Source organism: Camelus bactrianus, chromosome 6 (assembly GCF_048773025.1).
Source record: "Camelus bactrianus isolate YW-2024 breed Bactrian camel chromosome 6, ASM4877302v1, whole genome shotgun sequence".
NCBI classification, from domain to species: domain Eukaryota; kingdom Metazoa; phylum Chordata; class Mammalia; order Artiodactyla; family Camelidae; genus Camelus; species Camelus bactrianus.
The window spans coordinates 89,442,324-89,469,954 of record NC_133544.1 but is presented as its reverse complement, the minus strand read 5'-3'; the positions used below and the strand labels follow the sequence as shown (position 1 = coordinate 89,469,954).

General features: G+C 48.5%; 1 protein-coding gene and 1 pseudogene across 8 annotated transcripts in view; one reads left to right on the top strand and one right to left on the bottom strand.

The window, feature by feature from the left end:
- TLN2 (talin 2) overlaps positions 1-27,631 on the bottom strand; it is a 395,955-nt gene that overhangs the window by 8,649 nt on the left and 359,675 nt on the right. For all 8 annotated transcript variants that reach the window (XM_074366238.1, XM_074366233.1, XM_074366231.1 and 5 more), the window contains 6 exons: positions 27,164-27,289; positions 26,846-26,962; positions 24,464-24,649; positions 19,761-19,868; positions 11,283-11,388; positions 10,380-10,504 (listed from right to left, as the gene is read on the bottom strand). In XM_074366238.1, the coding sequence (XP_074222339.1) occupies positions 10,380-10,504; positions 11,283-11,388; positions 19,761-19,868; positions 24,464-24,649; positions 26,846-26,962; positions 27,164-27,289 (768 nt within the window). The remainder of the gene's footprint in view (positions 1-10,379; positions 10,505-11,282; positions 11,389-19,760; positions 19,869-24,463; positions 24,650-26,845; positions 26,963-27,163; positions 27,290-27,631) is intronic.
- On the top strand, positions 22,620-24,447 carry LOC105080447 (gametocyte-specific factor 1 pseudogene; annotated as a pseudogene).

The window sequence follows — 27,631 nt, the reverse complement described above, 5'->3', positions numbered from 1 at the left end:
CTCAGGCACTGAGAGACGACGGCCAGGTATAACGCTGCTTTTCTTTGTGTGTGAGTGCTAAAATGCACGTAACACGAAACTCACCCTTTGAACCAATCTTAAGTGTAAGACTCAGTGGCAATAAGTTGGTTCCCAATGTTATACAATATTGATACGTTTTTAAGAGTGGCCACTATGTGCTAGGTATTTTGTCGGGCACTTTATGTTCATTAACTTGTTTAATTCTCACCCCAAAAAAGGGGGAAAAAATCTCATACTGTCCTCATCTTTATCCTTATATTTAGAATGAGGAAAGTCAGGCTGAGGGAGGTGGGGTCCTGGGCCAAGGTCACGCGACAGCAGGAAGCGTCTAGATGAGATCTAAATGTAACCCCTCTGCCTCCACAAGTCTGTGCCTTTCCTAGATGAGGCCACCACTTCGGGCACTGGTGAGAAATGACTTGTCAGAGGCTCAATGTCAGCTCACTAATGGTCCCATGTGGACACAAGGGCACAGTGCTTCCCCAGTGCCCTGTTCTTTACGGCTCTCTCATAGTTCAACATGTGGCCACTCTCATTTTTGTTTTTATAACCTGGATTATCATAAAAACATTTCCGTGCACATCGAGTGGGTCTGAAGGATGACGGCAGCATCTCAGAAGCTCTGAGACAGAAGCAGCATACTCTTTCTTATTTCTGACGCAGTCCTGCTCTAGGAGCATTCGGGACAGAAATGGATTCAGTGCCAGTAGATTAAGCTTGGACTCCTTGCTATGGGGCGGGGAAGCCTGAGGTCATGGTGGAAGATGAAATCTATTTACTGAAACCCCAAAACAACTCATTGTAAGACACTCTGGCATAAAAGGTACCACTATACCAAGGCCACAAAGAAATGACACTGGGCTCCGATAGGTATATTCAATGACCTTGAATTAAGAGCTTTTCTGGAAATCCGTTCTGCAAAAGAAAGCCAAGGCTATCACAGATTAAGGCACTGGGGAAATCATAGGATTTTTCCGTCCAAAGGGAGCCCCTCCTCAGTTTGCAGACGAGGAAGTGGAGGCCCCCAGTGGGTCCCGACGTCTCCCAGGTCCTGGCCTCAGCTACGCTATGGGTTCCAACACTGAGTCTGCTTCCACAGCTGATTTCTCATTTCCCAAATTTTAAGCTGCACAAAAATGGAATTTCCTTAAAATTAAGTGCTCATTCTGAGCATGGATAGAGCTGATAGAATTCTCTCATTAGAACCGATTTAAAAGGCCTCTCCCATGTCTTTCACTACCCTTGTTTTTGTTTTTTCTTTCTCAAACTCATGCTTAAAATAGACACTCAACTTGGAAATATTTTTGACACCCACAGATTTTTCTTGCAATGGCAATTGCTGTAATGCCCTTTGATAAATTTTTATTTTCCTTTCCATAATATCTCTAGGCTTTAAAATGGACATGAGAATGCCTTATCTCTAGGAGACATTTGCTCTCACTAAAATGTACCGGAGAGTTTCCCAAGAAAAGGCTTAGTAAAGCTGGCTGTGATGGCAACCGGGATGGGGGGCAAACAGTTAGATGTTGCAGTTTGGGCAGAGTTCCAAGATGAAATCTGCCTTCTGTCTGCTGGATTGGTATCCAGATTTATCATCAAGGCTAAAAGCCCACTCTCCCTTTCCTGCTGAAATTAGACACAAACGCTTGATGCTTCCTCATATCATACAACTTGTAGCCTAAGAGAAAACCAGATCTCCCCAAGCCAAGGGGACTTGGTGAAAAGCCACAGCACCCTAGTTCTGTGTTCCCATTGGCTTTGGCTCCCACCAGGATACAGGATGGAATCTGGGGGAGCGGTAGGAGGGTGGCAAGAAAAGGGAGGATGTATGCTTAGCCACGTTGCAAACAAGGAGAGACAAGGAATTGGCTTGGTCTTTAAAGGACTTCCCTAAATAAGGACCACAATGAAAAAGTAGGGTGTGTTAATGGGACAAAGCCCACTGGGGCTGAGAGACTGAGCAGAGGAATGGTAACTTGGAGCTGCAGCAAGGCGACCCTGGGGAAGAACCTGGAGACCCAGGGCACCAGAACGAAAGGAAATGCTTTCACTCAACAGGCTTATTAACGACAGCCCTTGCTCTGTTCCCGGGAGCTGGCTGAAGATGCAGGAGGTAAGGGCCACTCTGGGGGACACGCTAGCCTGGACTAAGGGAAACAGACACCAGTTAGCATAACTGTGCAGCCTGTGATCTCCTCCAGGGCACAGACTGTGTTCATCTAATGTATGTCTCTCAAGCACAAAATGAGGCAGAGAAACCCCTGTGATAAAGGTTTGCTGACAGAATGTATCTATTTAAGACAAGCCTCCAAGTTCCAGAGTTCAGCCAGAGGACAACGTACAAGGTAAGAGAAGGGGAAATGCATGGGGTGAGCGTCCACATCAATTAACTTTCCATTCCTGAGTCCTGGGGATAAATGGACGCACACATCCAAGCACCGGCTCCTGCTCTGTTGAGGCTGTGGGTTGTTAATTGCACGCTCTGCCCGTATCCCTCAAGTGGCACTCGTGGTCCAGGACACTGAGTCAGGCACAGACAGATGCAAAACACTGCAGCATTTTACTAAGAGGCTCTCTTAGCAAACTAATGTCATAGGTGTGCAAACTAAGAGCCCAGTCTGCTTGGTGAGGGCGTTGGCTGCAGCCTCTGAGTGCTGCATCCACGTTCTCATCCTTTGTACACTGCTCCTTCCCTGTTATTCTCCACTTAAAAAGGTTACTGGCTGTGTCGCCCACAGCTCTTAGCAACTGTTTTTCCTGGACTGTCCAGCAGACTCTATCTAGTTGTGGCTTCTCGGCAGCTTTGACAGACGTCTAAGCACCCTTCTGCTGATACTTCTCCTGTTTGCTGAACTTCTCCAGAGCTCCTCTCTGAACAAGTCAGAGGGCTGGTGAGATCCCTTGTGGGAAAGGCCGCACTGTGGGCTGGGTCCTTTGCTGCCTGCTTCCCACGCTCGGAGCGGGGAGCGGTTGAGATTCCTGCTCTGCTGACAGGTTTTGAGTTTCAGGAGCTGGAGGTGCCACTGGAGCAGGAGAGGGGAAAGGAGGGTGGAGAGGGGGACAGAAAAGGGGAAGCTTGTCCTCATTTTTATTTTTCCTTTTGGCCTCCCAGGGATTCTGAGAACATAATCATTATGGCAGTTTGTTCACTTTCTGAGCCTACCCTCCCTCCCACCTATCCGAGAGGGCTGTTGTAAATACATCATTAACATACACAGGGCATAACTGACTCACAGTAAATGCTCAGCAAGCATTCACAATTGATTTCACTATTCTTTCTATCCCTACATGTATCTTTCGTGGTTTTAAAAACCACTTTTCTGGTTTTGAGTGAAGCTAGTCTGATTCTCAGCTGAACCCTGTGATCCACTCTTAGTTCTAAAAAAAGGTCTAGCTTGCATTTCTGATTAGAACCCACAGGATAAATAGAAAACCCAAACCAAAGAGAAATGGAGTGTCAAGGGTCCGCGCTGCTTCCCGCGTTTCCCTCTACACCCACGCCGGAGATGGACAATTGGGTTTCAGTCTCTGCGCTGCCCTTTCTGGTCGTGTGACTTTGGACTTTGGGGAATTAGCTGCCCTTCTGCAGGTAGCAAACGTTTCCTGTTTGTATCTTGAAGCGCAAACTCAACCCTCCTGGTCCTTTGCCCCCGCCATGTCACAGTTCCAGGTGAAGCCTCTTCTAATGATGATTCCTTTTCGTCTTCCTCCCTCTCTTTCGGCTTCCATCCTGTTGGATCTTCACCAGCCTCCCCCAGGCCCATCCTTCTGGAGAGGTCCTGGGTATGCTCCTGGCAGAGGGAAGATGCTGCCATCCGTGGTCCTCTTTCTTGCCCTCTTCTTTGTGAATTACATCCCTGCAACCCTGCAGCTCCTTCCCCTGATGCACTTGACGGCGATGGGCCAAAGCCACCCACAGGAGATGGCCAAAGGGTCACTGCCCTGATTTTCACCTCCCTCCCTGAAAACCTCCTTTGAGACACCGTCCTGCTGAGAGCTGACAGGCACAATGGTCGATTTTCTCACAACTGGCTCCAGAAACCTGATCACAGCTCATGGCCCCGTCTTTCCGGTTAGGAACCATGCTTTGTTCTGTGTCAGAGAGCCTTGTAAAATGCTTGCAATTAAAAACAAAGTCACATCACATCAGAAACTTCAAAGAACTCAAGTAACGTGACTGAAGCACGTTCCTGACAGTTAGAAGCCCCAGTGGACCAGGCAGCCTCGAGTCTCCTTTTTCAGCAGCAAGTCTGGCTGCCACCAGTTTACGTCTGACATGACTTAAGAGGTGCCCAGGGGGAACCTGAGCCGGTACCCAAAGACCCAAACAGGAGGAGAGCCACCTCAGCTTCTCTTCCAGAGGACCCGGGGTGGGTTAGCTTCAGGATCACCACCCTGACTAGTTGTAATAGAAGGGAAGCCTCTTCAAACCACTGGAACTGCCAAGAGACCAGGCCCGGTCAGCTGGCCTGGTCCCAAAGGAAACTCCAGGGAAACAGTCAACAGAGCGGGTGACAGAGAGAAAGTGCTGCCAAATGGTTAGGCCAGCAACCTGGGGAGGGACCAGCCTCTGCATCCAGTGCGGAGTAACCACACGTTTACGCGGCGCCAGATGGAGAAGGTCTGAGCTTGCGTGATTAGTACCTTGGGAGTGGTTCTCCCACAGGAGCCACCGCTTTATTTTTAATGAAATTATTTATTTAACTTTAAATGAATTTTTTGAATGAAATACCACAAGAATGATCTTTTAATTGCCATTTTTGTTTGTTAGAGACATTCTTAAAGATGTGCCATACTCTCAGAAACAAATATAAAGGCACTTGAACGTCGATCTAGGAAGCATGGACAAAGAACAGATGAGAGTTCTTTCAGGCTGAATCAGATCAACTTGCTACATTGTAAGCTCCCGTGACATGAATCCTGTGTGTGTCTGAGGAGGGTCTGAGGGACCAACTGCTCTACCTGGTGGGGAATCACTTGGGAGCACGTGCCGGCCGAGAGCCTGACTCAGCTTCTCTCTCATTCCCTTCACGTCTCCGGGCCTGGAACCAGCCAGGCGCAGGTGAGCTCGGCGCACGCAGCTCAGCCACGGAGACAGAGCTCTGTCTCCTCCCACAGCATCGGGCCGTCTTCTCCCACTCACCCAACTCGTCAGCAGAGCGTGCTGGTCAGCGGCAAAATTACCAAAAGAAATAAAAAGATACGTCCATTTGAATGTATAGGCTTCAAATTCAGGTCCTTTAACCTGTGCTTTTTCGGTCCTCAGAATACCTTGCAGTCAATTTGTCATTCTGGTCAACCAGCTTCAAATGGACTTAAAACTGAGAACCACACTCTCCAGCTGCGTGAAGGTGGTGTTCACGAAGGTGGTGCTGATGTTGGCAGCATCTTGAAAACCGTGTGCAAGAGCCCCCGCTGGTGTCCACCCACTGCTCTCTTCGCAGTGCAGAAGGATCCCAGGGACAGCCCCCCCCCCGACTCTGGCGGCTGCGATTCCCACAGTGTATTCCCCTCCCCTGTGTCATCACTTCTCTGCTGCTGCTGTGACCTGTCGCTGGGCAGAGTCCCTGCGAGCCGCTTGGCAGTGGCTCCTAGACACACCCAGGGGAAGCGCTCCTGACCGCCGTCCCCACCACTGGCTCACGACCTGCGTGGGCACCGCTGACACACTCAGGAAAGTCCTGCAAAAGGGCACTTGCTCTTCTGCTCCAAAAAACTGAGCTATTAGCACAACAGCTCTCTTTCCAGAGAGCAGTGCTCACAGTCTTTTGTTGAGAGAGATCAGAATGAACTCACACATACTTCACAGGCTCGTCTATGAGGAGGAGGTCAAAGCCAACCAAAGAAGGCTGTCATGTGCCAGAAAAAAAATGTCTCATAATCCCCAACTTCCTGTTGCACCCAATTAGGCTATGGAATTACGTTCTGATTTTTGGCATATTCTAAATATTATCATCCTCTACTGACAAGGTAATCTATAACAGGAAACCCAACAGACAGAGTATAATCCACACTACGTTATCTTTATTAGATATATTTAGCCCTCCATGGTTTACATAAAGCCCAGTGACTCACCATCCACACTGTTGGTTTATATATTTTGTACTCTGAGTGTGAAGGAAAGTTACGGACAGTTGATTTGTGCCTGAGTTTTTGCAGAAAGCTTGATCGTGAAAATTACTAATTTCTAAATTGAAGATCCAGATAAAACTGAACTAAAATCAAATATAAATCAAGATGTATTTGGATGTTATAATCCTAACCTCGTATCACAAACATAGTTTTTTTCCACCAAGAGCGTCCCTTAAGGATTCGTCACTGCATGAAACTAGGCTGTACACAGTATCTCAAGCTCTTATGAAACATCAATAGTTATGATTTGCTTCTATAAAATGATCTAGCAGTGCAGATACAGGACTCAAACGCTCCAAGAAGAGATGGAATATCGCAGGATGAAATGTAATGAGTACTCCGTCTGCTAAGTCTACTTGTGATTTTCATATACTCTTTCCTGTGGTCTTACAAGCTATATTAGGAACCCCCGGAGACAGGGCAAGACACTGTAGGAATATGTTTGATATATAGTTGGATTAAATAACAACCTAATATATCAAACATATCACACAGAGGCCTGCAGAAGAGACATCCAGGTCTGACTGAGCTGAGAACAGGCACAGCCTTGCAGGCTGCGGGCGCCACAGCGGCACCTCCCTGGACCTGTCTGTGCGCACACGGTGTCTGCAGGTCTGGAAACGGCGCCACCGGGGAGACAGCAGGCACATGCACCAGAGCTCACCGACATCCTCACGTTGCCTTTGCACCATCTTCCCAAGCAAATGATGGATTCGACAGGGCCAGCTTGTTATTCGTGTCTGGGCAATGCCAGGCAAAAAGAAGCGCTCACATTTTAAGGGCCTGAGGTTGGAATATGCAAGAATTGTTTCCCTAAACCCCAGACCATTCTATCTTTAAAACAGGCAACCTGAGGCTGTGGTGAGCAAAACAATCTAAAAGAAAAACATTGCCCATCCCCAAAGCTATCCCTCAAAGCAGTGCAGACGCTTCCCAGTTATGGAAGCAAAGCATAGTCACTGAATAGTGGGTGCCTGTGGCTTTGTGTGCAGAGTTCCAGGGACAGAGATGTCATAGCAACTGCTTACTCGCAGTGTCCTGAGGATTTGTGATTGATCGATTGATTTTAGTTTTGTAAGCGGATGGGAAGAACCAGCACACTTCAAAAGACTGGTTGATTTTGGTGTCAGATGGGGATTTTTTTTTTTTTAAACGGGGGAAACATTCTTTCTTGAAGTCAAGAAAGATATTTTATTTCATGTAGCTATTACCGCAGAGCAGATGGCACTCCCAGACAAGCACAAAAACTGTGGTTTGGGCTGATGGTTTCTTCAACACAGTTTTATAGATAGCACGACCCATGTGGCGGGAGTCCCTGTGATCGGGTGGAGTAAGACGGACATCATTCTACAGCACGCTAGATGTCACCCGCACCCTTCCTAATACGAAGACAGGAGTGACCTCGCGTCAGGGCCCCCAAGCAAAGGACTCAAATCAACAGTTATGCCAACTCTGATCTTAATTGAAGGAACCCTTAGCTTTCTGTAAAAACCCAGTGAAGAAGAATGTGAAAACAAATATATGTGTGTATGTGCATGACTGGGACATTGTGCTGTACAGCGGAAATAGACATATTATAACTGACTGTATTTCAATTAAAAAAACCCCAAAACACCCATACTGTAAACACAAAGGTTCGATGATCCCGGGGCAGCGTAGGGAGTGCCCACTGGCTGACTTCAGAAGTCATCACTAATTTTTTAAGTGCTGCTACTTCTAAAACGTTGTTTTATAAAATTTAAAACACAGACCCTCTGACGGCCCCAATTCCATCATCATTCCCGTACATCCCCCACTGGTCTCCTTCATACGCAAGTGTCTTTTTTACAAAGTTGTGATCATACTGAGTACATAATTTCATACCCTGTTTGGTTTTCACTAAATATTAAGTCACAAGCATCCTCACACTACACAGTCCTGAAGACCATTATTTTTAACAGCTATATACTTTTCCTTCAAGGAGACGCTCAGGTCAGATCCAAATTCTTGTTACCATGAACAAGGATGCAAGGAACAATCCTCTTATGCACACAGAACTTTTCTCCTCTCTGGACTTCCTCCTCAGGACAGATTCCCAGAGGTCGGATGAATGGCTCAAAGGGTACTGGGAAACCAAACACTTCCCCTGTAGGGCTGTAGCAGGCTTTCTGACACTGGGTAGGCCCAGAGGACTGGTCTGATCTGTAACTGACATCCAGACCCCACACAACGCTGCTCCCAGCTCAGTCAATGCCTTCTGACTCTGCATTCCTAGAGCAGGGACAGTAACACTGCTGCCTTGTGGACTTGTTCCAAGGACCAGATGAGTTCATCCAGGTAAAGCACCCATAAGGTTGCTTAGCACATGCCTGGTGCTCAATCAATGTGAGCCTTTTGCATTTCCTTTCTTTTTCCTTTTTGTTAAGGCCATCAGCTCATGAATCTATGAAATAATATTTCTTTCAGGCATTTTTCCTAGGAGGTAGTAGATAAAAGTTCCAGAAGCATATTTTCAGTGATGGTGATATTGTCTGTCGGACACTGTGTTCTTAAATTATCTCATTTAATTGTTATATCAACAATCCTATGGGGGAGGAACTCTATAATGACTTTGGTTTGCAGATCAAGAACCATGAGATAAATCAAAGGCTGGACAGAGGGAAACCAGAATTCAGAGACAGACAGCACTCAGAAGGACCTTGCAAAGGACAACGGGAAAGGAACTGGGACAGCAGCTCTTGGAATGCGGTGAAGGGTTAATGTTAACAGCGCCAGGCTAATTCTCCAGGAGGAAGCATCAAGGACATGACTTCAGCACCAGCAGACAGAAGCCTTCCCAGGAGAGGAAAGTATGTGGTTGATCAGACAAGGCAAAGAAAAAACGAATGAAGTATAAAGTCTCTAACTCTCCGTCAGTGGTGCTTCTTGGTTGAAAGTACATCCACTCACGATGAACTTCTTTTATAAAGCAGAAACACAGACATAACCAGAAAATGGCATTGCCTTTTTACCTACACTTAGCTCTGAAGTTTGTGGAGAAAAACTTGGACCAACTGAGACCTCCTAAGAGCCTCCAGTTAAGGCCAGCAAAGAGGACCCTGGTAAACCCAAAAACCAGAAGCCAAAGCTCTTAAATTGCATCTTGATGAGAAATTCTAAAAATGCCTTTACCAAGTCTAGAGCGATGACTGGGAGATTGGTTCTAAGAATTTTATGGTTTTAAGAATGTCCACAAGCTTAGCAGATTCACTGTATGCTCATGTTGATTTTGCACACAGCAGTCAAGGAACTGTGGTTGAGTGCTGTGGTGAATTCCAGTACCCAAACTCCATCCTTTGGTTTTACATAGAAAAAAAAAAAAAAAGGAGAATTTTAGGCATACCTAAACTGGAGGAATCCAACTTTTTTGGAAGAGAAAAGCCAGTTTTTACTTCCTAATGTATTTGGATCCTTGGAAGGGAGGTGAGGTTATGGGGACCAGCAGGGACTTGCTTGAATAGAAAGATAAAGAGGCCGCCTCTGGTTCCACCATCTTCCCGATGAAGACAGCCACTGGGGCAGGGGGATTACAGCTTCTTTACAGATTGAGCTTTGCCCCCCGCCCAGCACCAGCGTATCACCCTTTTATGTAATAATTGTCCTTTCTTAAACTGCCCTATCTTAAAGTGTCTCTTTCCTTTAAACGACTGTTTCTCTTAACACATACTCATAAACCTAATTAAGTTTTTAAACTTATCTAGATGACAAACAGAGATGGAGAAAATATACCAGCCAAACACAGTCTCCAGCTTGTACTGAAAAAGTCTGTTACTGGGTCCACTTTGGAGGTTCGCCTTGCCCTCTACTGATTTTAAGAAAAGGAGAGACCCAGCATTGCTATTTCTCTGGAAGAAGCATTGTGGATACCAGAAAACTGGAGGGTGACAAACTCACATTCAGTAACAGGGACTTTCTATAGAAAACATTCAACACCTGCTTGACTTCATAGATTATAAATCAAAATTGTAAATACCTGGATTCTTCCTCCGGACACCCAAAGGTGTTTTTCCGGGTGGTGAATCTGAAAGACTCACCCTCGGGTTTTTTCCACGCCCTGTAAAAAGGCGCTGGGCAGGCAGAACAGGTTTGCAGCTTGCTAGTCTCATCACGGGGCAGGGGACACGCTCCCTGCACCCCCTCGCTCCATGTCACAGCCACCCACCGTAAGGCCTGTTGCCACCATCATGCAGCCACACGTGGACACTCACTTTTGGTTTTGCTCTTGGCTTCAGCTGCTCTAACTTCTTAGCAGCAGCCTCAATGGACGCCGCGGCCCCCAGTAATTCTGTTTCTGCAATGACGGTTGGGTCTTCTGGGTCCACCCACTCTGTTCCTAAAATCAGTCCAAAGAGGGTCATTTTTGGTAGCTGCAGATCTCGGGCAGTGACTTAATTACAAACAGCATCTGGACTGGCACGCAAGGGAGCTCCTCCAGCCGACTAGCTGCACTGTCCCCAGGGCTCTTCTCGCCAGCTCTTCCAGGATCAGCTGGGCAGGGATGGGGGCACCAGGCTGATCCTGGCTTTCTCCATCAGCTGTGCAGACAGCCCTACCGCAGGAGCAGCCACCACTGATAGCTTCAAAAAACTGAGGTCTCATAGACGAAGGCCAGCTTGAGGTTTACTCTGACCTGTAACTTAAAGGGAGCTCGTGAGGAACAGCCATTCCCCTCAACTCAAACACAGGGAAACTGATGAGGAAATCTTTTCTTGGTGAGTTGATTGCTTCTGTGTAACCATAAAGCAGGGTGCAAACAGTGTACCCAGAGACCACTGTTTATACATGAAGTATATTATTTGAATTAGAATAAATACTCTGACAAATGAAAATGCAGATAAAAATGAATGGCCAGACCCTTAAAAGAGAAGCGAGCAGTTCTAGATGGATCATGCCTTTTACGTAGGCGTACGTAATGCAAAGACTGGAGGAAAGACGTGTCTCAAGGATACTACTTTTTAAGTCTAATTCTACTTCCATTTGCTTTTTGGAAGGTTCCTCACTGTACTCCTTCCGACCGCATTTGCCCAGAAAGGGCCCGTGTCGGCCGCACACGCTCTCTGCTCGGTGTGCGAGCCCCGCCCCGCGAGGCGACACGGGAGCGCCCGGCCTACCTTTCATGGCCTCCGCTGCCTGGATGAGCTCGGTCACGGCGCCGGCGACCCGCTTGGAGAAAGCAGCCAGCTGGTGCTTGAGTTCCGGGGTTGGCTTCTGAAGAATCTACGGGTGAAGCACAGGTCAAACGCCTAAGGGGACGTGGCAGACATTGGGACAGGAAGCACACTCTTGCTGGTGGACAGAGAGTTGGACATCCCTATTTGAAGTTGCAGCTGTCACCAAGTGACTTCAGAAACTTAGAGGCAAACAGGTAAGACTCATTGGCTTTCAGTTTCCTCAGGTGAGAAATGAAGAGTTGGGAACCAGGGGTTTCCCTAAGGTCTTTCTGACACATTTTCCTAAGATCCTAAGGGAGATGAAGTTCTTATTTGTCCTTTTACCTGCACCTAAAACAAATATATGCACACGAAAATTACCCAAAGTGTAAGAATGCTCTGAGGGAACACGAAAGCTCAAGGCTGCAGGTCGGCTGGTGCTTGTGACAAAGCAAATGTGAAGAAGAATGTGACTCAGGTGAGGTCATGGAGGAAGATTCCCCAAGGGGGCAACAGCCAACTCATCAGGAGAGGTTCTCCTCAAAGAGCGGTCCCTTTCCAGGGTCTGGACTGCAAGCTCTCCTGGGAGAAGTCTTGAGGATTTTCCTTCTTTTATTTTTTAAGCCTTTTCTTTCTTTCTTTCTTTCTCCCTTCCTTCCTTCCTTTCTCCCTTCCTTTCTCCCTTCCGTCCTTCCTTCCTTCCTTCCTTCCTTCCTTCCTTCCTTTCTTTCTTTCTTTCTTTCTTTCTTGTGGAAGTACTGCGGATTGAACCCAGGACCTGATGCATACTAAGCGTGCGTTCTACCATTGAGCTATACCTGATTTTCCTTCTTTTAAAACTAGTTTAAAGAGGTTTTTAAATTTGTCTTTTGCTTTTGGTTTTTTTCATGGCGTTAAAAAGGATACTGGAAATCCAATCCCCAATCCAACTTAAAGGACATCTCAGCTGGTTTCTTCTCAGATTCATTCAAGAATGGAAAGTAAAATTGGGATGAGAGTTCCTCACTGTTCTCCACCATGGATTTACATCTGAATTCTGTAATTTACATCTGGTTCCTCCCTAATCCTGAAATTCCTGGTTTCACCTGCTCCTGGTTTGTGACACTGGGCAGATTACTGAAGCCCTCAGAACCTGTTTTCTGATCTGTAACCCTGGGATAATGCCTACTCCCCAGGACTGGCATAAAAATCAAACGGAGTAACACACAAGAAGTATCCTGTACAATGCCTGGAACACAGTAGGCATTCATTAGATGGTAATTCCCTTATTGGCGTCCCATTCCCTTTTCACCTGGCCAGGTATCATACTCTTTCTCACAAATCTGGAAAAGATGTCTTTCAGGCCCTAAAACTGTAAGGGAACTTGAAGAGAAGCTTGCTAAAAATTCTGGAGTTGGGGGAGTTAATGGAGTCACACTCTGACCAGGCTCAGGCATGCTAGTGCATAGAAGACATTATGTTATGCACCTGAACTGATTAAAGATTTTTGAGCATCACTTCACATGCATCTATCCTTACCCTCCTTTCTCTTGCTATCTACTGAATTTTATATTTGCTACTGTTCTGTGATTTCAGCTGCTCTGTTATTCTCATCCTCTCCTCCTAGGACCTACCTACACATATCACCATGCAGGTATTAACTCAGTACAAAGCTGTGAATGGGTGAACAAATGAATGGATGAGTGAAAAACAGACCAACACACTACTGGAGACGGGTCCTAATATGATGGCATCCGAGGCCAGTTCCAAAAGAGCACCAGAACCACGGACAGGCGGGTTGGGGCAGAGGGTGCTGGCTGGTGCCTTTTACTTCTAACACAGTCAGTGGGCAGACAACGGAGTTACACGTAGGTTCCAGAGTCAATGCACATGAATAATTATGATCCAGTTACTTACTCTCTCTCTAAGCCTCAGTTTACTTATCTATTAAATAAGCAAAACAAGTTGTCCTAAATGTTTACTATTTCAGATGTAAGACACATTGTAGTTTTATTTTCATATTTATCCAAGTTCTATCTGCACTTTTTTCTGTGTTTTCTCAAATCTCTGCATTGCTGCATTTTCTTTTTTAATATACATTTGTCCCCAACCCCTCAAGACACTATTATGAAATGAAAATATAAAAGACATCCTATGAGAAAGTCTTTGCAGGAAAAATATTTGAGTGATGAAATAAAAATCCACATTTTAAAGCAAGGCAACAAAATTTCAACATAAAACTTCTCTGCCCTTTGGCATCCTCCCTCCCCTCCCCTCCAGTGCACATTGTGAATGTGCATTGTGTGTTAGCCAGACCGTCCCAACAGCAGAAACACCTGTTCAGCCACAAAGATCAATTTTTCCTCTTCTGATGTCAGCCATGTAACTCCTTAGAAGATAACATTCCTTTCTTAATCCTGTAAGGGGTCACGATGACCCACCACTCACCCTGTACACCCAGACATCTTGGGTGAACTCTATGTACGATGACAATGTATCATTCCCCTTAAAGGTGTTGATTGGTGCAGAACAGACTGTTCAGACAAGCTGGGGAGATACTGGGCCGCATCTAATGGAAATTCTTCACTTATATATTTACTTAGGACCTTATTGTTGTCTTTTTTTTTTTTTTTTTTTTTTTTTTTTTTAGGAGAGGAGGTAATTAGGTTTATTTATTCATTTCTTGATGGAGGTACTGGGGATTGAATCCAGGACGTCATGCATGCTAAGGAGGCACTCTAACCACTGAGCTATACCCTCTCCCCCACTTACGACCTTATGAATGTTACTAGCTATATTACTTGTATTCTGCCAATTTTGCAAGATTATTGTTTCTTGCATTACCAAATGTGTGACTGAGCCTCAGATAAAATTAATGATGATTAGGTGACTTTAAATGATTGACCAAATATATAGTTCCATAAGATCAATGATTTTAATAGTGTAATTCGAGACATGGGAAGAAACAATAAGAGGGAACCATTTCTTGGACCATAACAGACTAGTGAGACAGACAGTCCAGAGGCCTTTGGATACTGTTAACAAGGTCTAGTCTAGTAATAGTACCCCGAGTGGCCTATCAATGAGATCCTCGTCTGACTTGGGAGTGAACATTCCCAGTGTCGTGGAACAAATTGGTCACAAAATGCCTTCCAACTCTTGGTCTAAGTTAAGACTGAAAGGGAAAGGACTGTAAAATAAAGCATGTTGTCCACCATCTGGTCTGTAAGAATTAAGTCACGACCCACTGCGTGACGACCTACGAAATACTCTGGAAGAAATTCAAGGCAAAGCTTAGGATGAAGCACTTTGTTCCCCAGGAAAACTGACAGAACTGGCCCTCAGACAGCTAGATATTTTTAGGAGAAATTTTTTACAACCTGGATTTTTGCATCTTTCCATACTTAGAAAAGCACTAAAACCATCAACTAACATGTCTGTTCCTCATGACCAGCAGCAGTCTTCTGCTGAGAGATGTTCTTGAACAGCACACACACACCTTTGCCAAAACCACAGATACACTGACCTTGCCCCCTTCCCCGAGCTCTCTGAGACTGTCACTTAGGTTACAATCCTCAGGTTGGCTCAAATGAAATTTTTCCTTTCTTTCTTAGATTGCTGTTCATTGTTTTCATTGACATGACAAAGAACTCCTATCTAGAAAATATAAAGAAACCTAAGAGTCAAAAGCCTAAAAGACAAAAACCCAATAAAAATGGCAAAAGATCTGAACAGACACTTCATTTAAGAAGACATACAGAAGGCAAACAGGTACAGAAAAGGTACTCAATGTCGCAAATTAAAACGGTGACGAGATACCACTAGACACCCACTAGAACGGCTAAAATTAAGGACTGCCCATTCTAAGTGCTCACAAAAACAAGGAGACACTGGAACTCTCATATCCTGCTGGTGGGAATAACCTCTTAAAAAAAAGAATTTGGTAGTTTCCTAAGAAGTTAAAAATATACCTACTCTGTGATATAAACGTTCCACTTCTAGGTATGTATCCAAGAGAAATGAACACATACAGGCAGAAAGATTTGTATACAGGACATTCTTTGCAGCTTTAGTTGTAATAATCAAATCTGGAAACAACCCCAGTGTCCATCAACAGGTGAACAGATGAACAATTATGATATATCCATGTGACAGACTACTACTAGCAATGAAAGGGGACAAGTTATTGGTACACGTAACAACATGGATGGAATTGGAAATACTGATGCCGATTCAAAGAAGCCAGACAAAAAAGGGCACATGCTATATAGTTTCTTTTATGTAAAAGTCTGGAAAATGCCAACAAATCTATAACAACAAAAAGCAGATCAGTGCTTTCCTGGAAATTTTGAGGAACAATGGGTATATTCATTATTTTGATTGTGGATTCTGCTTTCACAGATGTATTTGGAGAGCAATATTCAAATTGTACACTTTAAATATGTGTTTATTGCTTGTTAGCTGTAGTTGTATTGTAAGCCTCAGCAAAGCTGACACAAAAGTTCAGGGTGTGGTGGGGAGACTCACTTCAATCAGCAGAGCGGAGTGGTGAAGGGTATCTGTCTTTAAAAGAGCCTTGATGGAGAGAGAGAACCACCTCTGTGCACACTCTGGCTCTAAGAAAGGGAACGGCCCCACGGTAAAGCACCCTATTCACATAAGGTAGGAGCAAAGGAGTTCCGTTTTTATTCTGCAATTAAGTCAACGTGATCTCTAATAGCAGGCAACAGACAGAACCAAATTAAAGTTCTGCTGGTGGGAGCAGGGCTAATGTTAACCCTGTCAAAGGTCTCGTGTTGCAGGTCAGCAGCAATACTGAACTGCAGTCGCTGCAGAGGCCAAGGGGCTGCTGCTCGCCCTGCAGAACAAATTCCCCGCGATAAACCAGCCAACAGCAAACGCAGGAGGCCGACACTGCCCCAACAGGCACGTCTACGGCTTCATAAAGCAGCTCCCAGGGCAGCGAGGACTGCACTCTACCTAAATCAGGCCCCACTGTTTGCTGACTGCTCACTGGATTCTCAAAAAAAAAAAAAAAAAAAAAAAAAAAAGTCCCCAAGGAGGGGTTCTTGATCTGGAGTGTCTTAATTTCCAAGAGGATCCAGCTGGTCCCCTGATCTAGGGACCCTCTTAACAGTTTAAGGGACATTTGTGTTGATGTTTCTCTGATGAAGGGGAAGTGGGAAATGAGCTTTCAGCTCAAGGGGGCCCAAGATCCACGAAACGTTAAGAAAGCTGAAATCGTGACAGTTATTTGAGCCCAGCTAGAGAAAAAGGAGAATGGTGTTGGTAAAGGACACAAAATTAATTATTATTGATTATTTCTTTAAAAAAATAAGGGTCTGAACCAAAGAAAACATCAGCAAAATTAGTTATAGATGCTAGACATACAAATGTTGATATGGTTTTCTGTGTTTTTAAATTTTTTCTAAAGTAAAACTAAAATATATAAGCCAGTCAAAAAAGGTGAAGGAGCCTTGGCTCCAGGATACTTGAACTGAACCAGGTTAAAGCTGCATGATTTTCTCTGCCGTTTCATGTGTCTGAAGTTAAGCAAAGCAGCTACTGAAGACAATCGCTAACCTTCCTTGCACCACCCGAGGGTGACCTCAGCTCGTTCTTCTGAATTCCGGGACGCTTTCTCCAAACCTTCATTTCTACTGTTCTCGTCCCCCTTTTGCAAAAACTGGGCAGCGATCTAGCCTTTCTTCAGCTTTCAGAAATCTTATTAATTCTCTTTGGTCAACAAAAACAAGAAGTCAGCTTTACAAGGGATCCAGGAGGACTATCTTAAGATCTGTTCTGGTTCCAATTTAGGCTGACTTTCTTTCCTGGATGGAGATACTGTGGTCACCTGCTGCCATGTGTCTTCCCATAAAGACCATCGCTCCCTCTACTAACAACCTCTGCCCCCAACATGTGATGTGGGGCCTCCCTGCAGTATGTGCTCTTCCTGCTGATCATCATTAGGGCTCCTGCCTGACACAGAAATTAGGTGGCTGTAAAGCTGGGGTCTCTGAATGTACAGCCTGGGAATGGCTTGGAGGTCTTCCCTAACGTGCACTGAGGCCCTGGACCCCTTGGCCTCCTCCTGGGCAAAGAGGCCAACCATGCCCCTGCCCCCCCAGGAGGCCTTGTCCTCTTTTGCTCACCAACACAAGGTGGGCATGGCGAGGGGAGTGGGGAGCAGAGAGGAAGCACTTTGGTGGACACAGCACCGGGTGCCCAGACCTTGGGAAAAGGTCTCAGGTTGGCTTGAGGTCAAGGAGGGGACCCTATAAGGGCTCCCTTGACTTTCTGTTTGGGGAGAAACTTCTGAAGTCAAATGCTGGCACCTGGCTTCTCAGGAAGAGAGACCTCTTTTCTGCGGTCTACACCGTCTTTGTGCCGAGGAGGGCAACCAGAGATCTCCACTCCACTCAGTGCCTTAAAGGCTGTTGCCTCCTTTCCATCGGCTTCGTGGATTTGTTGGAGGCGCCACAGCAAGGGGACCCCCTACGGAGTGACATCTTGTTAAATGGCTCACCCAGAGCACAGGAGTGCAGGGGCCCGGACCTACCGACGCTGGGTCAGCTGTCAGCACGGCGCAGGTGCAGGAAAAGATACGGTTTGACCAAGAAACAACTGGAGAGAAGGGGCAAAGTGAGGATCCTTCACGTTGAAAGCGGATCCCAGTATCAAACGAACAAGACGAAAACAAAAGCATGAAAGAGAGAGACAAGGAGAAACGGGGTGTCAGGGGAGAGCCCCGCCGTCAGAAGCCATGAGGGCGCTGTTGCCGCAGCCGCGCAGCCCTGCTCGGCCAGGACGGCGCCGTCCAGGAGGGTGTCAACGAAGCACGTGCAGCCGTGAGCTCAGCCAGATCCCCGGGCTCCCGGCAGTCTCACTCAGCCCTGAACCAACGCCCTCCTAGCAGCTGAGGAAACTGGAGCCCGGATGAGACGGTGGTCGTGCAGTCACTCACCTGGCAGAGCTGGACTTTGAACTCAAGGGTTCTAAACCCAAGCCGAAGCCTTCCTCCACTCTGCTTCCTCACGTTTGGGTATGACAACATTCCACGTGACAAGGCGCAGATCGTCCCATAAAGAAAAAGACACCTTTTGGGAGCCCTGCTGGCTTCATTCTCTTTATGCTGAATTTCCTGCTAAGCATGTTCACGGGCTGAACACTTCACATCCCAACCCTGACGGCTGCTTTGGCTGGGGAGGCTCATGCCTGTGAACGTGGACTGTCTGAGATATTCCTGCCTTGGCCCGTGGGCCATGTGCTGGTTTCTACCCACGAGAGTTCAAGTTTTGGGAGCCCGATGTTAGTAACCCCGGACCAGCAACTCTCACAAAAAGATAATCCTTTTGCATTGACCACAGTTACTTGGGTGAAGAATAAATGTGATGCTCCCTTCAAAGGCCTGAAACGCTTAACATCAGAAGGTAATTTATGTATACGAAGGCAGTGAAATGCAAGAATGCGCAGAACGGGGAATAATAAGTGGGGTTTGGTCCCTGGTCTGTCATCAGTAGCCGGGGGACCTCAACCAGGCCCCTGAACTTCTTTGGGTCTTGGATCATTCCTTTGCTCTGCCAGCCTCACGTGGTTGCACAAAAAGAGAAAAATGTCTATGTCCAACAGACAAAAGGCTTGCTAGTCTTTAAGGAACACATACTGTATATGTGAAAGTAGCCTCCACCCGTTTTTTTTAGGTTTGGGGAGGAGCAAGGGCAATGAAGCGAGGGGAGCCATCATAACTTCTCTTCTGGGGTGTTGGTGACTCCCGAACAAGCTCTCCCCAAGACCCACCCCAGTTCTAAACATGGCTCCCAGGAATGGACAGGGACAGACGCACACCGGATATAACTTCTTGGTTCCCCACGTCTGGGGGAAGACAAGCCACCCTAAGAACTGGGAGCTGGTGCCAGCCTGAGCTCCCACCCGGGCACGCCAGGCTGGTGGAAGGTCATCAGAGGAAGGGAAGTGTCATTCTCAGTGTGGTCTAAGCCATTCACTGAAGGCCTAGAGAAGTCAGGAGAGGCCAGTAGGTCTCCTGTAGCCGCAGTGATGTTTCAGCTTCTCACGGAGGCTAGTCCGGCTGTTTCAGGAGAGTTCCTTGTCCTTGCAGGGTGGACTGGGGTTTTCCTAACAGGACGTCCAGATCCTCTTTCAGAGGTGGCTCTCTTTGTCCCACCTGTTTTGCCCCTCACTCGGCCCACCCACCCCTCTTTCACACTGGTCTCGCCTCTCTGGTGCAGCGAGAGAGCTGGGCTCTCCTGCATGCCAAGTGCGCCTTCCTCCAGACCACATTCACGTCTTGTGTGCTGGAGCAGTGAGACACGGCCTCACTCCAGACCCAGCCTCACCAGTGGGGCCTGCATGACTCTCTAAGAGGGGTTTTCCTGAGCAAAGGATGCTCTGTGTCCACATTAGCTCCTCCCCAGCCCCACCCTGGCCCACGCCCCTCCTCACCACCAAGACGTGCTCGAGAAGGTCCAGGTAGCCGAGGGTGCACTCTGTCCCGTAACGCAAGGCTCTGGTGCGCACCTCCTCACTGACATCAGGGTGGAAGGATGCTTGCTGGAGAGAGAAAGGAACGGGGACGTCTTAAATCAGGAAGAGGCACGTGGTAAGTGGACCAGGCAGCCAGGTGGGGTCCCCTGCCCAGCAATGTTGTGCAGCCCTGGACCCAGAGGCAGGAGTCCTCAATTCGGGAATTCCTTCTTACCTGGAGCGCCCTCTCTGAGGAACCTCTCCTGCCTCCCTGGGGAGAGGGGGGCCTTCCTCCACCTGTCTCCACTGCAGGATCTCTGACCACAGGTTGTGTCTTGCTTTTTAAAGTGCCCCTGGGCCAGGCAAAAGCAAGTGAATCTGGCCCCTCTTTCCTTCCTTTCTCACTGGCAGCCCCCTACCTTTTATTTAAAGGTAGGAAATTCCACAGGCACTAAGATGTCCAGGAAAGATTCATGACTGGGGCTTACAGCAGGAGCCAGTCCGTCCGGGGATCAGCCTGTCTCACTCCAGTGGCGGGAGGTGTCCTGCAGACCCCTCACTGCTCACAGGCTCACCACGCCTGGGGTCCTCACTACGTGACCTGACCACACCGCAGTCACGGTGAGTCTCCCGACCAGGGCCCTCCGGCTCCCGGGAACCTTCAGAGGGGGAGCTCCTCAGTCACTCAGAGGCGCCATAAATAACTCATATCACATTATACACGTCGAGATAAGCAAGCCGGGACATATGGTTAACACAGCATCGGGCCCTTTCTGCTTGTACTTGTGACCTGCAGATACATCATTTCAGACAGCACACCCATTCACAGGGTTGCCAGATGAACTGCAGAACAGCCAGTTACATCTGAATTGCGAACAGACAATGAAAAATTTTAGCTGAAGTATAAGACAGCCTGTTTTTTATGTGCTCAGTCTGGCAACCCTACCCACTTAGCCTTTCCTCCTGCTATACCCTTGCTCTGGAAGAACCAGAGAGTGCGTACAGGATACTATAAAATAGAAAACTGCAAATAAATCACAAATCAGGGCAAATACAAATCACACATTAGGATAAAATGTTGGGGCAGTAGGGGAATAACGACCAGCCTCCCCGCTTCCTCCAATCAAGGCCCCCTCTCCCTAGGAGGGGGGTATGTTGAGGGAACACTGGGGAACATGGTCCGTTTCCTGCCCCTCAAAGCATCCCAGGATGAGTGGGGATAATTCGTGAGGCCAGCATCTGTCACTTACAAGCTGGTTTGACTCAGCTGGGGACCGACGGGTCATGCCTTTAACTCCTCCCACGTTTTACTCCGCCTGGCTCCCCTGTGTCTCCCAGGGTGAGGACACAGCTGGTCTGGGGTGATGACACCCCCTTCCCCGGGGGAAGGCCAGGGCTATGATGCTTTTCAGCATCACCTCCCGTAGGTCACGTCAGGGCCCTCATGAGAGTTGTGTGGGGCTGACGGTGACTGCTGCTCAGTCACGGCTGCTGGCTTGGCTCTAACTTGCTAGAACCCTCTGGGAGAGCCATCTAGCAGTAATTAAAATGTCCTACCATTTGACCTGCTAATTCTGCTTCTGAGAATCTCACATAAGGATATTATTCAAAGCACAGAAAAAATGGATATGCCCAAAGATGTTCACTGCAGTAAAGCTGATGATTAAAAAAACGTACAGACAATCTAAATATCTGATAGTGGGGGAAAGAGTATATTCACAGAGTATTCTGTGGTCATTAAAGAGTCAGTTACAATGACTCACAGTAACACAGAAACAGTCATATAACATTCATTGGTATAGGAGATAGAAAATTGTCTCTAATGTAGACATAAGCACATGAAAGTAAGGCCAGAAAGAAACAGACACTAGAATTAACTTAGGGTGTAGACGGCCTTGTCCCCACTGGAGCAATTAGTGTAGTCCTCCCTGTGTGGTAAGACGAGTCAGTGTGTAACCTGTTGCACCTCCGTCTCTTCCCTGGCTGCCCCGCTCAGCCCCAAAGGTGGTGCTCGGATATGGCCATGTGGCCCTCTGCTTAGCACGCAGCAGGTTCCTCCCTGACCGCCCACTGCGCATCCCTGGTTTTCTGTATATTCCTGCTGCACTCCCCTTCTGGCAAGCGGCTTCACTTCCTTTCTGTGAAGGGACGGGGAATACAGGAGACCAGAGGAAAACTAAGTGTTAAGTCCCACCCTCACAGGAGCCTCAGGGCTCAGCGGTGACACCTGTCATCACACCTAGTACTGGCGTGTGAAGCCCCAGCTGTTACTGTGTCCTGCAAAACTACATGGCCCGATCCGGGCGTGGGGTAACAGTGAGGAGCTGAGACTGGGCAAACGGGGAATGTATTTCAACCCTTAACCTGCTCCTCTGAAAACAGGAGGACGGGTGTTAAGGAAGAGACGAAAATCTGAGCTGCCTTCCATTTCCACCTTAATCTGTTCAATTTCCCCCTTTCGTTTCACGTCTGTCACAGGGAGACCCAAGTACCCGACAGTCGTCAACCACAGCGACCTGGAGCTCTGTGGCTGGGAGGCCCCGGGCGGCAGCAGCAGCTGGCCCTGAACGCAGGAGACATCACTGCAGCTCTGGTTCTGACTGTAACAGTGTGTGACCTTGGTCATGCCACTTCATGTCTCCATCCTGTGTCATCATCCGTCAAATTAGGAAGAACTCCCCTTACCCTTCCCACCTAGGACCAAATGACAGAACGCACCTGCCAGCCCTTCAGAAACTAGGAGGTGCCCTGCATGGACACCGTGATGACGTTCAGGCCCCATCCTGCTGGGTCAAGGCTACTCTGACTGAGGCTGTAACCCTTTCGGGAGTTACCACTTCTGCCAGGGCAGATGCCATGGGGTGCTTCAAAACTGTACTGGTGGCCTTGGGAGAGTCTACACTCCCTGACCCAGCACACATGGTCCTCATGACAGTGGTCCTACCACCTTGCCACCTTCTTCTGCCCCCACCCCACCACTCCCTAGGCTCTACCCTCCCCCACACCCAGGAGACCAGGAAATGCAGTGCTGTCTCCCAGGCCGGGCCCTCGCACGCCCATCCCTTCTGCCGCGTGACAGCCAGCCCATCCTACCCCTTAGAGGAACCTCAGAAGCCAGTGTCGGACCTGCCAGCAGCTCTCCCCACAGCTCACTTCACCACAGAGAAGGGCTCTGTTCCCGAAGCCCCCACACTGCAACAGCTGCTTTCCACCTTCCATGGTTCACCCCACCTGCCCGCCATGGCAGGGGGTCATCTCCCCATCACCGAGCAGAAGCCAGCGTCCCTGGGATGCAGCTATCCTGAGAAGGGTGAAGGGCTGTGGTGGGGGGTGCTCAATAGCAGTGGGGTGGGGGCTCTTAGGGGCCCTCTTGATTAATAGATAAAAAAATAATGTGAAGGTTGTAAAGCTCAGGTCTCCCCAGCTCCCTCCCCAAGCACCGCCTCAGGGTGGCCGCCCTGGGTGTCTCCCCAAGGATCAGAAGAACCTCTCCAGGACGTCTGGCCCAGAGAGCAAAAAGGCAGATCCCTGACGCTCTGTTTGGTTCCTCTAACTCACTCCGCAACCCAGTTAGGGCAACACCCCTCCTGGCACAGAGCAGCTGACCTATGGAGGCAGGAAAGGGCGCAGGCAGACGAGGGGTGCGGCTTTCCTTTGGAGGGCCTGGAACAAAAGGCCACAGTCCCTCCTTGCTACTGCTGAGCGGCTGCCCTCGTAGGAAGGCGTCCTGTCTACTTAGAACCGGGGGGCGAAGGCGACTGTCGGGGGAGCGTGTCTCGGCCAAGCACTTGGACTTGGCTCCTTCATCTCCAACATGGAAGAAACCTACATCGATCCCCTGGACCCTGAAAAGCTATTGCAATTCCCCTATGATAAAAACCACCAGATCAGGGCCTGCAGGTTTCCTTATCATCTTATCAGGTGCAGAAAGAATCATCCTGATGTCACACACAAACCGGCTACTTGTCCCTTCAGTGCTCGCCATCAGGTTCCTTGGGCTGAAATCAGTCATCATATCTCAAGCCGTGATGACAAAAGCTGCACTGAGCAGGATACAGTCAACCAAACCAGGAACCTTGGACAAGAGACTCTGGCTGAGAGCACACGGCAGTGCCCTCCTTGCGATGAAGACTGGGATAGAGATTTGTGGGAACAGAAAAGCACCCCTTTTGTCTGGGGCACAGCCAACTACTGTGGCAACAACAGCCCTGCAAGCAACACAGTTATGGAACGTAAGAGTAACCCGGCTTCAGGCATGCGCATTCCCAAGCCTCTGCCGTATGTTCTGCTGTGGGAAAACAGTGGGAATGCACAGTAACTGAACATCTCATCCAATGCCAGACCCTAGAAGACTCTTGCTTCTTCCTGCTACCGTGGGTTCTTCATTTTTTTTCCTCCTAATCTAATTATAGAAAGATAAATTGTGGTTTTCAAAAAAAAAAAAAAAAAAGAACTGGGAGGAAAAGTGGGAGATTAAGTCACCAAGCAGACCCCACCGCCCTCAAACACAGAACCGCTCAGAACCACCTCCCGAGGGCTGGTGCACACCCGCCTTCAGCGCGCGTGCTGTTACCCAGGTAAAGGCACTGAGCTGCTCCCTTTCGCATGCGGCTGGCTGAACCCAGCAGCTCAGCCCTGACAGAGCACCGCCTACCCACCCAAAACAATGCCAAGGCCTCTACCTTGCAGGCCGTCAACATATCCGACACGGCCTTCCGGCTCAGGTTGGCGGTGGCAATCACGTCCTCCTGTCGACACGAGTTCCCAGCGGCCACGGCTTTGGCTGTTGCCATGGTGATGCCTTTTGTCATCCTGATGGATTCTTCAGGTGATGACGTCTTTTCAGGTACCTCTTTTGACTGGAATACCTGGAAGTTAGAAACCGAAGAGCTGAAAAAATCAGAAAGGGAAGGACAAGAATAACTTCTGCTTCTCCTACGGGGCTACAATGTCTGAAAAGCGAGCCAGTCGGGGGAGAAACCGTCAAATGGCAGGAAATTAGAAGTTTAATTTGAGTGCAGTCCTATCATTCTTGCTCTCAAGATTCTTGCGTGGATAAGCCTCGCATACCTGTACTTGGCATTCACGGGACAACATGGGGACGGAGACACATCTCCAGCGTTAACCCGTTCGCCGTTGGAAGCTGACACTCAGTGTTTATCAACTGCCCCCGGGGGAGGGGGTGGTGTGGCTTCCCAGGTCTCCTGCCCCATTCCTGCTGGTGCTTCAGCAGCTTCCAGAGACACTGCAGCCTCAGTGCTGGTTCCAGGGCAGGACTCACCTGCAGGCATCACTTTGGACTCAGCTTTCTCTCTTTAAGAGGGTGTGGGGCTGGGGGAAACGAAGTATTCAGTTTCTTCTATTCTTAGCCTGTCTTACAAATAAAACTGCATAACTGTGTGGAGGTGTTCATGTCAAGTGAGCCACGGTGACACTGTGAATTATTTAACACACACGCACGCACGCACACACCACCTTTAGAGAAGCTGAAATAAATTAACCATGGTAAGTGAATATCCCACTTTAAAGTTCCAGCTGCCAGTCAAGCCAGTGGTTCCTGCTTCCAGCCCACCTGCCTCGGCTCTGACATGAGTGATGGGTGCTCGGGCTGGCCCTGCACGCGAGGACACCCGAGCCAGGTGGGGTTGCGCTACCTTCAGCCCTAGGGAGCCGTGTTTCAGCAGGGAAATCATCCGTTGGGCAGAAGGGAGGACCCAGCCAGCATCTCTACTGTGTGCCAACCAGTGCCAAATGTCACTATCCTCCTAAAAATGAATAGCTGCAAACAGGGCACCCAGGACCACCCGGAATACTACAGATTAACGCACGTGGACAGAGCCCTCCACGCTAACGTGGGCCTTGGGTCACATGCTCCTTTGGAAACCTCTGTCCATGGAAATGTGTGATCTGGGTCCATTCTAAACCACGTTGCTCTACTTAGGTTGACCACGAGTCTGATCTCAAGAAAGTTCCAAATTTCAAATCTCCTTCATTGTCACCATGCAGCCCACCCATACCTGTCAGAACTTATGTCCAGACTTTTGTTAAGAAACACCCAGCCCGTGAGGGCAGGTGAGCCCCAGGCAGCACTGTTTTAAGGATACTGCTAAGTTTTTAGTTTCCTCTTTATGTGAGAACTACACAACATTAACCAAAGTAGGATTCATTAAAAAGTGGAGAAGAGAATCCAAGGCTCTACCACCAAAGCCCAAGAGAAGGGCTCAGGAGTCCCTGACACTCAGGGGCTTGTGGCCTTTGCCAGGTGATGCTCTAAAGAAGCAGAACTACTGGGAGCTAAGACAGGTCCCCACTCCCCCTCCAAAAGAGAAGCATCATCTATGATCAGATCTCCTATTAAAAAGAAACCTCAGCTTGAAACTACTCATTTTCAGCATATTTCTATTTCTAGGGATTTAGGATGAGTCACTCCACAGCCATCATGGGATCAAAAGAACAGGCGTGACCACAGTAACCCCAAGACACGCTCGCTCTCCAACGCTGGAACGAGGCAAGGGCGAACACGGGGTCCACGTCTCTGAGGTCAGACACCTCACACAGAAGGCAGCTGGATTTCAAAGGGAAATGTCTCAGGGAAAGCCATCCAGGTTTTTCTAAGAGCGAACCTCAGACTTCCAAACCCCTATGTGTGCAGCCGTGTGAGCTGTTGCCAATGGCAACAGGCACCAAGAGGGGCTGTGTGTGGTGGGACACTGTACACGTCATTTCAAATCAAGGCGAGTGTGTGCAGCCACCCCGAATGTTCCTTTTGCCAGGACCCTCCTGGAGTGTTTTCGTTTCATTCTGCAGTTTTAGTGGAATGAAACCTGAATAGTCCCAAGCGATATATTTCAGTTCACTTAATTACAAATCGATCCTAGCCAAACTCGGAAGTGGTCAGTTTCACACAGTGTCTCCATTATACAAAGCTACCAGCAGGCAGGTGAGAGGCCTCCTTAGCTCAGGGGCTCCAGGTAAAACCTCTTCATGCTAAAAATCTCAGAGAAGCTGCACTGGGGTCGGCTGTCGGACTCGGGGCCCGAGGGAGGTGACGGGTGGCTCCTTACTGTGAGCTCCTGCTTCATGTATTCGATGGTGGCCTCAAGCGCCCGTGTGCCCCGCGTGGCCTCGTCCTCCACTGCCTTCACAGTCTTGAGGAGGGAGGTGACATTGGTCACCATCACCTGCATGGGAAGAGGGGCCGAGAGAAAAGGGAGCGAGCTAGGTCTGACCCCTTCTTTTAGTTCCAGACCTAATGCCACAGGTAAAGTGCCTCCATTTAAGTGAGAAAGGAGCTCAGATGTACATCCTCCGTCACTCTTGAATGTGCCTCTCTCACTCTTGCACCCCCAGCTTGCCTGCCCCTGGCTGGGGCTCCACTCTACCTTGGCGGCCCCCTTGAGCTGGTACATGGAGGGGTCGTCTGCAGGCTTGCTGGCAGCTCCCTTGGTGGCACCAATGAGATCTGAAAGGGCCTTGGCCACGTCTTTGATGGCATTGATCAACACCACCTGAAAGAGAGCATGGCCCCGGGTGAGCGGGCTGCCCCGAGGGCACGCGGCCAAGGGCAGGGGGTGGCAGCCGGGAGGTGGGGCTCTCCATCACAGCCCCAAGTCTTCAGCACGGCAGAAGCCCCAGCAGCCACCCTTGGAGACTCTGATGCAGGAGTCTGGGTGGAGGTCCAGAATCCAGACTTGAAGAAGCTCCCCAAGGGAGGCAGGTGCTGAGCCGGGACGCAGAAGCCAGCTACATCTTGCAGGTTCAGAAACACCTCCCAGCTGCTGGCCCTGCTGACCAGTTGCCTGTGAAGGCGGCTAAGCAGACACCCGAGGAGTGACACCACCCACCTGAGC